The sequence below is a fragment of the Antechinus flavipes genome, chromosome 3, assembly GCF_016432865.1.
Source record: "Antechinus flavipes isolate AdamAnt ecotype Samford, QLD, Australia chromosome 3, AdamAnt_v2, whole genome shotgun sequence".
NCBI lineage: Eukaryota > Metazoa > Chordata > Mammalia > Dasyuromorphia > Dasyuridae > Antechinus > Antechinus flavipes.
In genome coordinates this window covers 281,484,347-281,498,896 of record NC_067400.1, presented here as the reverse complement: position 1 = coordinate 281,498,896, position 14,550 = coordinate 281,484,347, and the positions used below count along the sequence as shown (strand labels likewise).

Below are 14,550 nucleotides of genomic sequence, written 5' to 3'. Positions count from 1 at the left end.
AGGATGATTTTAGAGATGCCTTGAGAGACTTACATGAACTGCTGCTAAGTTAAATGAGCAGAACCAGGAGATCAGTATACACAGCAACAAGAAGATTATATGATGATCAACTCTGATGGACGTGGCTCTCTTCCAACAATGAGATGATTCATACGGGTATCAATTGTTCAGTAATGAAGAGAGTCAGCTACACCCAGAGAGAGAACTATAGGAACTGAGTGTGGACCACAATATAGCATTTTCACTCTTTCTGTTATTGTTTGCTTGCATTTTTGTTTTCCTTCTCAGGTTTTTTCTTTCTTTCTAGATCCGATTTTTCTTGTGCAGCAAGTGTATAAATATGTACACATATATTGGATTGAACATATACTTTAATATATTTAACATGTATTGGACTACCTGCCATCTAGGGGAGGGGGTAAGGAGGAGGGGAAATTTTGAAACAGAAGACTTTGCAAGGGTCAATGCTGAAAAATTACCTGTGCATATGTTATGTAAACAAAAAGCAATAATAATAATAATTTTAAAAAATAAAATAAAGGTTCTGAGTATGGGCCCAGAGAAGATTATGTATTTGTTGTCCAAGACCTAACCTTGCAGAGAGTCTCAGAGAGATTCACCACCAGTTTAGTTTCAGGGTGATGGGATTTTTTGACAATAGCAACTCTCAAAAGACTGTCTATGTGTATTAAATGATTGATCTAAAGGCCTCTTTGAAGTTTATGAGCAAAATACTAAGGTGATTCAAGACTTCAGACTTTTCAGGTTATCATCTCTGCTGATTAAGTCAGTCAATAAGCACTTATTAAGTACCTATAAAGTGCCAGGCACCATACTATGAGCTAGTGATATATAATTAATAAAGTTCCTGCCTTCTTCCTGCTCACAATCTAACAGGGGAGATAACATGCAAACAAGAACAAGTAAGCTATACAAAGATTACATAGAAAATACAAGTTTTGAAACTATATCTTCTCAACTCATTCTCAGTTGCTTCTCTCCTCAATTTAGAGGGCAGAACATTAAACTACCCCCCAAAGCCTTCCTTTACAGAGAGCTCACAACCTAGCAGTAACTCTCTTTTCCATCAGCATACCTGAGTAGCTCCTTTCTTTGGTGTACGGTTTTCCTTCATTAGATTTGATTGTAAGTTCTTCAGTGGCAGGGACTGTTTCTTTTTTCTTAGTTATATCCCCAGCCTTTAGCACAGTGTAAGGCACATAGAAGTAGGTGTTTTAATATTTAAATTATTTGAACTGTGATTGTTTGACTTTCACAATTTCTTTAGGCAGTCCTCCAGGCCTTGAATGTTCTCCTTTCTCATCTCTGATTCCTGAGTTTCCTTAAGCCCCAGCCAAAATCCCATCTCCTACAGAAAGCCTTTCCCAATCCTTCTCAGCTCTAGTGTTTTTCCTCTTTTATTTCCTACTTATTCTGCAAATAGCTTGTAGTACATATTTATTTGCTTGTGGTCTCCCCCAGAAGAGTGTGAACCTTTCCTGACCCTTCTAAATTCTAGCTCCTTTCCTCTGTTGATTATCTCCAATTTTCCTATATATATAGCTTGTTTATTCATCTTTATTTGCATGCTGTCTCCTTCCTTAGATTATGAACTTCTTTAAGGTAATGTCTTTTGTTTTTCTTTGTAACCCCAGGGCTTAGCATAGTACCTGGCACACAGTAGACAGTAAGTATATGCTTTTTGATCAACTGACACTCAGCAGAGGGAAATGATGGTCATAAAACACTGAGGGTGGTGGGTCAGGTCCAGGTGTTTTGGAGAGGGGAAGAGAGAGCCCCTCTCATTACAATGTCTGAAACAAGACATAGTTCTTCTATGCTAATTCTAGCTTTGCTCAAAACTCAATAATTGTGATAACAAGACTCATATTTAAGTTGCTTTCACATATCATAGTGATGTGAATTCTGAAACTCTCCTCTTGTCAGGAAATGCTAAAATGCTCATCCTAGGAACTTAGTTTTCCAGATTGTATTATTACTATAATTAAGGCAACCATGATGTACCTATAGCATCTTTAAGATACCTATGATAGGAACTATTTTGTTTTGCTCTGATGGGAACCAAGTTTTCCCAGAATATCTTTAACACAGCCTCAATATCTCAATACCCATACTTTATCTCCCCAATTCTTCCCTAGTACTTCCCCTGAGAAAACCCATAGTTATTTTCCCCCTATAAAAGATGTGCTTATGATGAAGATTTTTGCTAAGTTGTTTTCATCCCACTATGAGATACTCTCTCCCTCCTCATAATGTCTTCCATGTAATGGAGTCTTTCTTCTTATTATAGTTAACTCTTTTAGGGTGGTACATCTTTTTTAGGATAGCCCACCATGTAATGCAAGGGGGTCTCTTTTCTCACTTCCTTCTCCCCTTCGTTTCATGGTTCCTTTCTCCCTATTATAGCTAACTCTCATGGATTTAACCTTCCAGTCAATGATGTATTCCCACCTCATGGTATAGTTCTTTAATGGCATCTTCCAAATCCCTTTACTATATAACTATAATATTCTTTCTATTGCTCTCCCAAATCTATTTCATATTTACCACTCCTGTTAGCTATTTTGCCCCTCAGTTTTGTCTGTAATTTCTTCATATAAGATACACAGAATATAAGGAGGGACTTGTATTAACTAATGCAGAGCCAAGTGACTGGAAGCAGAATAATTTTACATAATCTACAACACTGTAAAGGAAAACAACTGTTAAAGAACTATGTGCATAAGAATTATGATTAATGCAATGTCTAAATGACGTGGCACAAGATTTTTAATCAGTCTATTCTGCCTCTCTTGTCAAAAATGATATAGAACTTTAAATTAAGCCCATTCTATTCCCACTGTCACACAAAAAGGGAGGTCAGCTCCAGAAACTGTCATGTTAGCATATCTAAAAGCATACTTAACTTCTGTGGTTTCATTTTGCAGTAGCTCACCGCATAGATAGAATGAGTTCAAGTTTGTTTTCCTCTAGGACCCACCCTTATTGCTCTCTGATTCCTTAAACCCCACTCTTCTCTCTCACTCTTCCCTCTGAACCTTTAAAAGTCCACTTCACCACAACATGTGGCAAACTAATTTTTATTTTGCCCATGAGTCTTTTCATGTCAATAAAGGGCTTCTGTGACTATAATAAACACCTGCTGTGAATTTTTCACGTTTTTACTGCTCTCCCATAACTTAGTACCTGTTACTTCTTCACAAATACAGTTCTAGAAAGCTGATAATGAATCATGCTTCCTATCTGAGGGAAAAAAAAAAAACTAGAGGTGAAGAATGAAACATACATTTTTAGACACAACTATATTTCTCAAAAAACATGATTTATATTTATTATTGTGAAGAGAAGGGAAGGGAAAGGAGTGATATTGATAACCTTGCTCTCCAAAAAGGAGAAGAAAAGTAAGAAAACATCATCAATGAAACATAAAAATACAGAAAAGAAAGAGAAAGGAAATTCAGTAAGGGATAAAGATGAGCAAGGCAGTGTTGAAACTACAGTGTTAAATTTAAGATATACTTAAAGTTGCATTATTAGAAATTCAGCATCCTATATAATCTTCTTTTCCTACTCTTTTAAGAAAATGTCTAAATTTGCTGAGTTCCATAAGGAGCCTAAAAAATTCAAGGTTGCTTAATGGCAACTACATTATGCTCAATGATAATTGTCACTGACATAGAATATATGGATAAGTGAAGATGAAGTTTAGATTCCAAACCTGAGTGTCTAAAGCTATTCATCAATGATAATTTCCAAATCATTTCTAAGCTTAAACTGCATAAAAAACTGTGTCAATCAAAAAGAATGGTATCCTATGGTATTTCACTTTCTCCTTACCTCCTCCACCTTGTCCCTTAGATGCTTAAATTACAACAAATTTTGAAAATGTTTTCCTATGTGTATTATCTAATTAGAACTGAATAAATAAACTAGACCAATATTATTTACTATACATGTGGTTATGGAGGGGGTTGGCAACATTAATTATCTGTCACATACAATATGCTTGTATTTGTTATGGCAAGTAGTAAGAAAGAATATAAAGGAAAGCAATTCTGTGATGAGGATATGGGAAAAATTTCTTAAACTCAGCCCAAATAACAAAATATGTAAAGTTCTAAAGTAGCTCAGTGAATACCTAAAAAGGTTTGTGTTCCCTTTTTGGTAGAAATGAAACAATGCTACTAAACAATATACATAGTTCATGTAAGCATGTTAAACTACTTTAAATCTTGTTCTATGTTTCTCTATATACTTCTACTGCAGAGCACACTCAAAATGTGTTTATTAAACACTTATGTGTAAGATACTTAAAAAACAAAAATGACAAATGCTTCTTCCCATCTCAAAATCTTTTCCAAGTATCTTCAAAGATGAAACATGTACACAATTATAACAAAAGAGAATGAGAAAATGAAAAAAAGGGATAAGAGAATGGGAGATTGAAGACTACTAATAAGCACATTAAAAAGAAAAGAATAGCTCACACCAGCTGTCTCTATTTTCTCAACTTACTCTTCAAGACCTGCCATAAATCCCAGCCCCACCATTCCTCAAAAAAGTTTCACTCCAGTGGCTCTTTCTCAGATCTTACCCTCTTTGGCAACAGTGAATCCTATTGCCAGCTCCCTCCTTTTATATATACTTTCCCCTCTTTGGCTTCCGTGGACCTGGCCCTTTCCTGGTCCTCTTATCTCTCTTGCTGCTCCATATTTGGCCTCTAGTTGAGGAAATTCTTCCTTTCCTTCAAGGTCCAGCTAAAGTGCTACCTCCTCTAATACCTTTTTTCCACCAAAGATAAATTTTCCTTCTATCTCAGTGTCTTTGTACTTCAATTTCTTTGCACTTCATCTATTCTAATTATTTGTGTGTCTTACTCTTCCACCAATCCAGTAGTCTGTGAATTCCTTGTAGTCAGGGACTCTATCTTTTTATAGTTGGCACACAGAAGCATCCATAAAATTATGCTGTATAATGCCAAAGTAGTTGTACTAATAGAACTTATTAAAATTCTTTAAAAATTCTGAATAGTCCTCCAAATTGCCTGTATGGAATAACACGTAGCCATTCTTTACCTCTGAAATAACTTCAAAGCTTATCCATGAAATAAAAATTCATTTTCCATGTAATTCTGAAAGTTGCATTATGATTATATGCAGTGAAAAATTGTCAGAAATTTATTTACTATTGTGCTAGAGGATGATTTCAGAAAAACCTGGAAAGACTTACCTTACATAGTGATGTTAAATTAAATGATGCTAAATTAAGTGAGCACAACCAGGAGAATATTGTCCATAGTAACTAAAGTTATCAGCTATGATAGATTTTGCTCTTCCCAGCAATACAGTGATTCAATACAATTTCAAAATATCCATGATAAAAAATGCTATCCACATCCAGAGAAAGAATTATGGAATCCAAATGCAAATCTTACCAAACTGTATATTTTCACTTTTTTCCTTTTTTGTGATTTTTCCTCTTGTTGAGATTCTTCTTTCATAACATGACTAAAATGAAAATATGTTTAACAAGGTTGTGCATGTATAACCTATATCAGATTGTTTACTATCTTGGGGAAGAATGAAGGAAAGGAAGGAGAGAGAAATTTGGAATTCAAATTCTTATAAAATGAATACTGAAAATTATTGCAACTCAGGTACCACTTCATACCTTTCAGGTTGGCTAAGATGACAGGAAAAGATAATGATAAATGTTGGAGGGAATATGAGAAAACCGAGACACTAATACATTGTTGGTGGAGTTGTGAACTGATCTAATCATTCTGAGGAGCAATTTGGAACTATGACCAAAGGGCTATCAAATTCTATATACCCTTTGATCCAATAGTTTCTCTACTGGGTTTGTATCCTGAAGAGATCATAAAAAAAGGGAAAGGGACTCACATGTACAAAAATGTTTGCAGCAGCCCTTTTGTGGTAGCAAGGAACAAAAATTGGGTGGATGCTTCTCAGCTGGGAAATGGCTGAATAAGTTATAGTACATGAATATTGTGGAATATTATTGTTCTATAACAGGGGTTCTCAAACTATGGCCCGTGGGCCAGATGCAGCAGCTGAGGACGTTTATCTCCTTCACCCAGGACTATGAAGTTTCTTTATTTAAAGGCCCACAAAACAAAGTTTTTGTTTTTACTATAGTCCAGCCCTTCCACAGTCTGAGGGACAGTGAACTGGCCCCCTATTTAAAAAGTTTGAGGACCCCTGTTCTATAAGAACTATCACTAAGATGATTTCAGAGAGGCCTGGAGAGACTTAGATGAACTGATGCTAAATGAAGTGAACCAAGAGAACACTACACAGCAACAAGAAGATTAATGCAATGATCAACTGTGATAGACTTCGCTCTTTTTCAACAATGGACAATTCTAATACACTTGTAATGGAGAGAGCCATTCACATCCAAAAAAAAGACTGTGGGGACTGAATGTGGATAACCACATAGTATTTTCACCTTTTTTGTTGTTGATGTTTGTTGATTTGTTTTTCTTTCTCATTTTTCCCCCTTTTGGTCTGATTTTTCTTATGCAGAATGATAAATGTTTAAATATATTTGGAAGAACTATACATAAAATGTTTGCAGCAGCTTTTTCTGTGGTAGCAAAGAATTGGAAAAGGGGTGTGAATGCTCATCAATTGGAGAATGGCTGAACAAGCTATAGTAACATGAAAGTAATGAAATATTACTTACTATCTAGGGGGAGGAGGAAACAAGGAGGGAAGGAGAAAATTTTGGAACACAAGACTTTTCAGGGGTAAATGTTGAAAATTATCTTTCCATGTATCTTGAAAAATAAAAAAGTTATTATTTTTAGATAATAAACTAAATACACTAAAAATAAAAAATTATCTTTCCCTGTAATTGGAAAAAAATAAAATATTACTAAGTGAGGAAAAAAAAAGGACAGAACTTTAGATTTTCCCAAATTATTATTAATAATCATTTTCCTCAAATAGGAAAAAAAAAAAGAAATTACTTTGAAGTTTGGAAGCATCTTCAATTTATAAAGCTCTATAACTTTGACATTCACAACTTGTCCATGAGCCCAAATAAATTGAATGAAGCCTGGCTTATTTGATTTGTGTCCTAAATATTAAGAGATGAGGGGAGGGGAAGAAGTAGCAAAAGATGTAAAGGGGTAGGTGGGTGTGCCAACAGTTCCTTTAAAAATATTACTGTCAACCCCTCTGGCATATACTTTAAGCCACAAGAGATAATCAGGGCTCTAACTACAAAGGTCAGTTCTGACATGGGACAAGGTTTGACCTACACATTGAATATAGATCCAAAACTAACTTTTAGGATAAAAAATTCAGATTTGCCTAATGCAAAAGATCTAGGTAAATTTATATTTAATTCAATAAGAATTTATTATACACATATTACTATGTAATAGGTACTGAGGATACAAAGACAACAAAATAAATAGTTCTTTTGTCTTTGTGCAGCTGACATTCAACTAGGGATAGATATGCCAGGTTAACAAGTAAATAAACATAAAATAATTTGCGGAAGAAGAGAACAATTAATTACTGGAGCTAGGAGCTTTCTTCAGGAAGGGATATCTGAGACAATAAAGGAAACTAAGGATTTGAAGCTTTGTCAAGATATATAATATCTGAGAGAACTGCAATTTGTTTTTGGATATAGCTTATCACAACCTTATCAAAAACCATTCAGACTGAAACCCCTAAAAAGAGACAGAGGATAGAGGTAAGGAAATGGGGGATGGGGAATTCTTCCAAAACATTTGAATGTTATATTATTTTAGAAATGGAATGAGGAACTTCAGTGTTCTGTTAAAACAAATGAACAGGGAAAGAAAAACCTACTTTTCAGAATTGGAGATTCCTAAAGTCCCCCAAGTTATTTGCTCTAAAATCTGAATCATGAAGTAAGTTTACAAATATAGCTAGCACAATTTGGAACTATGCTGAAAAAGTTATCAAATTGTACATACCCTTTGATCCAGCAGTGTTTCTACTGGGCCTATATCCCAAAGAGATCTTAAAGAAAGGAAAGGGACCTGTATATACAAAAAATGCTTGTGGCAGCCCTGTTTTTAGTGGCTAGAAACTAGAAAATGAATGGATACCCATCAAGTGGAGAATGGCTAGGTAAATTGTGGTATATGAATGTTATGGAATATTATTGTTCTGTCAGAAATGACCAGAAGTATGATTTCAGAAAGGCCTGGAAAGACTTACATGAACTGATGTTGCGTGAAATGAGTAGGACCAGGAGGTCATTATGTACTTCAACAATAATACTATATGATGATGATCAATTCTGATGGACCTGGCCCTCTTCAACAATGAGATGAACCAAATCAGTTTCAATAGAGCAGTAATGAATTGAACCAGCTACACCCAGCGAAAGAACTCTGGAAGATGACTTTCATAGTCATGTAGTGGTTCTACATAGAATTCCCAATACCTCTATTTTTGTCCACCTGAATTTATTTCCTTCTCATGTTATTTTTACCTTATGTCTAAATCCGATTTTTCTTATGCAGCAAAATAACAATAGATATGTAAATATATTATATTTAACATACTTTAACATATTTAACATGTATGGGTGTACTTGCCATCTAGGAGAGGGGATGGGGGGAAGGAGGGGAAAAGTTGAACAGAAAGTTTTACAAGGGTCAATGCTGAAAAATTACCCATGCATATATCTTCTAAATAAAAAGTTATTAAAAAAAAATCACAAAGGTAGCAAGCAGCTGAGTTGGAGTTGGGAAAAAAAAAACAAAACAAATACAGCTAGCATCTGTCAATTTTATTCTCTGAAGGAAGATTTCCCTGAAATGTTTGAGAATGAAGACACATTTTTGTTAACTAGTATCTTACGGAAGTTTCTTTAAACACTTCCCTTCTTTTCTAAAGAGAGTTCAGTGACCTTAAATAACCTTTTCTGATGATTCAGAGCTATAATGACATATCTCAGTGAGTGAGATGTAACATACAGATTACATTTTTGCTAGAAGCAATTTACTGACTATCCCTTCCACTAAATGACTTCATACTTTCAGTTATTAGTCATTATTATTATTTTTTATTTTTTTATTTTTGGTGAGGCAATTGAGGTTAAATGACTTGCCCAGTCACACAACTAGAAAGTGTTAAATGTCTGAGGATGGATTTGAACTCAGGTCATCTTAATTCCACGGCCAGCATTCTATCCACTGCACCATTTACCAGTCAGTCCTTATTAGTTACTTCGTAAAGGACTCTCCAGGCCCTTTTGCTGGTTATAATCTGATTTACATAACTTTACTTTTAAAATCTGCAAGTTTAATTTTATCTACAATTCTAACCCCCCCCCCTTTTTTTAATCGTAAGGGAATGCTTCCATACCTCTCTGACCTACAAAATGAAGAGCATGGAGTTAATGAAGATAGTTTACACAAAGGAATTTTTTCCACAGTTCAAAGCTGTGGTTCAGGTGACTGAAGTTACCAGAAGTCAATCAAAGGAAGATTCTTGATATGAGGGACTGAGGCAAGAGGACACAGAAGAATGCTTTTGCAGTAGGTAAAATAAGACATATTTCAAGTAATTTTTCTTGCAACCTAAGTGTTAAACTCAACTGTTTCTGAGTAGGATCTGAGTGGTGCCCAAAAGTGAAATTCCAATCTCTAATCTCAATACCATTCTTGTATCCATGCTCACTGCAAATGTGACATCATGTAAAAGTACAGGATTTGTTGTTGATGTTGTTAAGTTGTGTTTGACTCTTAAGGAACGGATTTTTTTTTTTTTACACTACTGGAGTAGTTTGCTATTTCCTTCTCCAGCTCATTTTATAGATGAGGAAACTGAGGTAAACAGTGTTAAGTAACTTGTTGACCAGGGTCACACATTAAGATGAGTCTTCCTGACACCAGCCCGGCATTCTGTCAATTGTATGAAAAGTTGTTTGAAAGTATAAACGCCTAACTTTAAAGAAGTAAGAATCAATGGGTCATCTCTACCTAGATACCACATTGTCTTCAAACTCAACATATCTGAAACTAAGTTTTCTAAAATAATTAGCATCTTTCATTAATCTATCAATAAAACTAGCATTTTTCAAGTACTCCATACTGGTAAGTAACCTTTGAGTTAATTTTTGCAATATCTCCTGGAATGACCTTTCTACATATATTCCCACTTGTCAATCTCTTAGGACCATCCCTTGCCAATTCTTAGTTATGTTGCCTTTATAGCCTCCTACTGGCTTCCTTCATTTCATTAATTTATTTACCTCTAATCTTTCTAAAATATTGTTTTCATTATGACAGGGCTCTGTTTCACAGCCTGGAAAAGCTCCCGTTGACTTTTCTCCTTTGCCCATTCATGTGCCTCATTCCCATCTTTTTGACTCTGTTCCTACTATTTGGTCTTCAGCATTTTCCACCTAACTCAAGACCTAATTCCTCTGTGAAGACTTCTCATACTAATCCCAGCCCATATTCTTCTTATTCTAAATTTCTATGGAATTTGTGTAGTTTCTACACCAAACTCTCCTACACCGCCAATAAAGAATCCATATATTTGAAAGCAAGAAGGGACCTTAGAGATCAACTAATCTAACTTTGTCTTTTAATAGCCAAAAAGCTAAAGTCCTAAGAGGCTAAATTACTTTTACAAGGGCATAAAGTCATTGGCAGAGTGGGGACTGAAATCTAAATTTCAGGGCGAGCTCTCCTACAATCCCTTTAAAATAAGAAAAGGGCAGAAACCTGTCTGCATTTAGTCTAAGTAGACAGATCATCTATGGCAGAGAACTTGGCTTTTTTTTTTCCTAGAACTCACCACACTTAGTACAATATTTGACATTCATTTCCTGCTGCTGAAATCCTTCTCGTCCATCTTCCATCTTCCAGTTTAGATTTTATACTTCAATTCAATTCAACATTTATTAAGTATCTAACTATGGCCTGGATCCAAAGACAAAATTAAAAGAGTCTCTGTTCTCAAGGGCAAAGATAAGTGTAGTACCAGGATAGGGAATGAATGAGGGAAAGAAGAATGATCAGATAAGAATTCTAGAAATATTTAAGAAAAGAGTGAGGATGAAAAGGTAGAGGAGGAGGAGGAAGAACAAGAAAGGCTTCACAGAACAGGTGACATGTAGCCTCAACCTTGAAAAAGATTCTGAAAGGCAGAGATGACCAGAAAATGCATTAGGCATGGGGGATAAACTGGGTGAATGTATTGAGGCAAGAGATGACAGCAGGTTGAACACAGGAAAGAGAAATAATGTGAAACAAAGCAGAAGAGGTTAATTAATTATAGCTAGAAATTGACAGTCTCTTCCAGGGAGGAATCTCCACAAGCAATGCAGTTTTGTTATCTTCCCTGCTCCAAGTCTCAGGATGTTGTTGCCTGGGGGCACTGAGAAATTGAGAGAGCTGCCTCAGGGTTATAGACCCAATCAGTCAGAGTTGGCCTTGAACTAAGGAGTTCCCAACTTCCACAGGTAGCTCTCTCTCCATACTGCCTGTCAACCTGCAAATAATAGGTGCTTCATATTTGCTGAATTAGCATGCAGCAGATACTCAATAAGTACATGCCGAAAAAAGCCAACATGGTTAGTTGCATACATCTATGGCCTGGGTTTGAATTCTACTTCATTTTAATGACTAAGATACTGAGTCAAAAACAATCACTTTGAATATACTCCTCATCTGCAAAAATAATAATATAATTTACTCTACGTACCTGAGAACCTTATCTTTTACTTTACTATGAAAATTAAGGCCATTCAACATGAACTCCCTCTTTTTCTCTTTTCCTTCATCTCAAAAAACCTTGATATAATCTTTCATTCACACTGAGCTTGAAAAGGGTCTTTTGTGTGTTGTGTGATTCCTTTTTGTAGTTCAAGTCCTTACTACCCCTGATCTCATTTATTGTAATAGCCTCCTAAATGTCCTTGTCTAAAATTGCTCCACTTCATTCTATTCTCCAAGTTATCAAAATAATTCCATAAAAGGAATCACACACACACACACACACGACCCTTTTCAAGCTCAATGTAAAAACTGCTGAAAATAAGAAATCAAATATTATAACTGTTTAAAAAAAATTACATGAAGAAAACACAGACTATTATGGCTTGGTAAGTGTTAACTGACCTGTGCAAATTCAAAAGCTTCTTGTGGATAATAGACAGATGCAGTAATGCTCATGAAACCAACTGGATACAGGAGCTTCTTTAATTTTGAACCTGTTAAAACAAAGTCCCCCCATATTCCCCAGCTAGTGAATTTTTGTTACTCTCTTTATCACATAATTTATAATCCACCACTAATATTGATAGGGTACAATGGATTTGAATCTTAACTCTATTTACTGTCTATGTATTTTGGTGTAAATTTATCTCTTAGGGCCTTAGTTTCCTCATCTGTAAAATGGGAGAGAAAAGCATAATGATCTCTAAATTATCTTTAAGCTCTAAATCCGAGGACATTATGATAAAGACTGGAAATAACATTATTATGTTCACTGGCTGATGATATCTCCTTTCTAACATATAGGCTCTAAGGTGCACAGAACAGTTAATATTATAATATGTGTCTCTATTGTTATTTCTAAGCTTTAGATTTTTTTTTAATTATAAAAAAAAAGATTTCTTACTATGGTATTTCTCTGTGAAAATGGGCCTCAATTTCTTCATCTGCAAAATGAGGGGATGGGCTAAATAATTACTAAAGTCCCTTCTTATTCAAAATCTCATGAATAACAAACTCATATTTATATAGCAGTTTAAAGTGTTTTTATTTTCTAAGTGATGGAATCTTTCAACAATGCAATATATTGTTTCTAATTAAGAAAACAATTCTCTAGCCTAACACTAGTAAAGCTTTACAAGTTAGCATTTCTCTAGAAGCACCAAGATTAATTTAACATAAGCATTTTAAAAGCATTTTTCAACTTTATTTGTAATAGCTGTGATAAATCTTCAATAATTCTACTGAACAGGTAGTTTCCATTTAAATTGACATACCAAAAAATCTTCCAGTGTGTGTGTGTGTGTGTGTGTGTGTGTGTGTGTGTGTGTGTGTGTGTATGATATATAATTTACATTTAATGTCACAAAAACTTTATAACATATTAGGAAGTGAAAATTATATAGAATAGTAATGAATTCACCTTTCTAATGTTTATAATCCTACTAGTAAAAAGAATAGAACACTTATGCAGAGATATAATAGCTTTGAGTGACAAAAGTACTTCTATCATGTATAGAAAAAGACTTCAAACAAGAAAATATGTGATCAATTTGGTTTTTCACAAGTAGGATCTGGATTAACATAAGGTACATCATAACGTAAACAATCATTACATGTCCCTAAACTCAAACTTAGTGGAAAGAAAGCTACTCCTTAGCACTGTGACCTTTTAAAGAATGCTTCTTCCTTATAATGGCTAGAATTTTGTGCAACTCAAAATTGAATTATATATGCCTTAGCTAAATATTAATATATCTTAAAAGAATTATTAATTCATTATTAATTATATGATTCCATTTGAAAATAGAACCTACCTTTAGCAAAAAAGTATCCCAAAATTCCAGAAAAACCAATTACACCAAGTCTTGGCAAAAATCCTGGAGGTGGATTTTGAAAAAATTCACAGCTGGCTAGAATGAAGTCAGATCACAGAATGTTTACATAAAGTGTTTTAAATAATAACAAAAATACCTTTGATGACTAATTTCAACAGTATTAAATATTACTGAATAACAGTTTTTAATTGTTTGATTTTGCTGATCTTCCTGTCTACAGACAATATATACATTTGAACCAATATAATAAAATTTAAAGGTCCCTTTACCTAACATGCTGAATTGGTTAGTATAAAACATAAACTTGTTGAGTCTCAAGTGTGTTTTGCTACTTAACATTGAGGAAAGATTCTCAAACAAAGCAAAAAAGGCTGTAAGGCAAAATCCTACCATGTACTAGTAAAAGAGAACATCATAAACAAAACTAATAAAAAATAACAGAGTGGGAGAAACTCTATAAGACAATGATAGCTGCCATGGTGGTAGCTGCAACCAGAAATGATCATCACACATTGCCCATAAACATTTTATTTTTCAATCATCCACAAAAATAAAAAATCACCTCTGGCAAAGAGGGTTAACAGTGTAAATACTCCTTCCATTGATGTTTCTAACCATGTCTACATACTACAGTCATACTGCATGACTCCATCTGCTATATTTTCCCTACATTCTCCAATCAAACTCTGTGTTTTTTCTCTCACTTTTCCCTAATATTCTCTGGAATGATTTCTCTGCCATTCTACCTGAATTTTTATTTTTTTTTTTAAATAAAAATCTGTGACGTGATATTCCATTTTTAAGATCCAATGCAAATTCTCTCTCTTACACAAAGCTTTGCTGGTTCTCCTTTGGCTAATAACTTCCTCCCTTGGAATTAAGATTAGTAACAAATAAAAGTTTACTTCTATAAATATACTTACCATATACTATTGAATACCAGTTTTCCAT

At 34.5% G+C, this 14,550-nt stretch overlaps 1 protein-coding gene across 3 annotated transcripts in view; it reads right to left on the bottom strand.

Moving 5' to 3' along the window:
• APOO (apolipoprotein O) overlaps positions 1 to 14,550 on the bottom strand; it is an 88,643-nt gene that overhangs the window by 30,352 nt on the left and 43,741 nt on the right. For all 3 annotated transcript variants that reach the window (XM_051985106.1, XM_051985105.1, XM_051985104.1), the window contains exons 5-6: positions 13,579 to 13,674; positions 12,167 to 12,258 (exon numbers count right to left, since the gene is read on the bottom strand). In XM_051985106.1, coding sequence (XP_051841066.1) covers positions 12,167 to 12,258; positions 13,579 to 13,674 — 188 coding nt within the window. The remainder of the gene's footprint in view (positions 1 to 12,166; positions 12,259 to 13,578; positions 13,675 to 14,550) is intronic.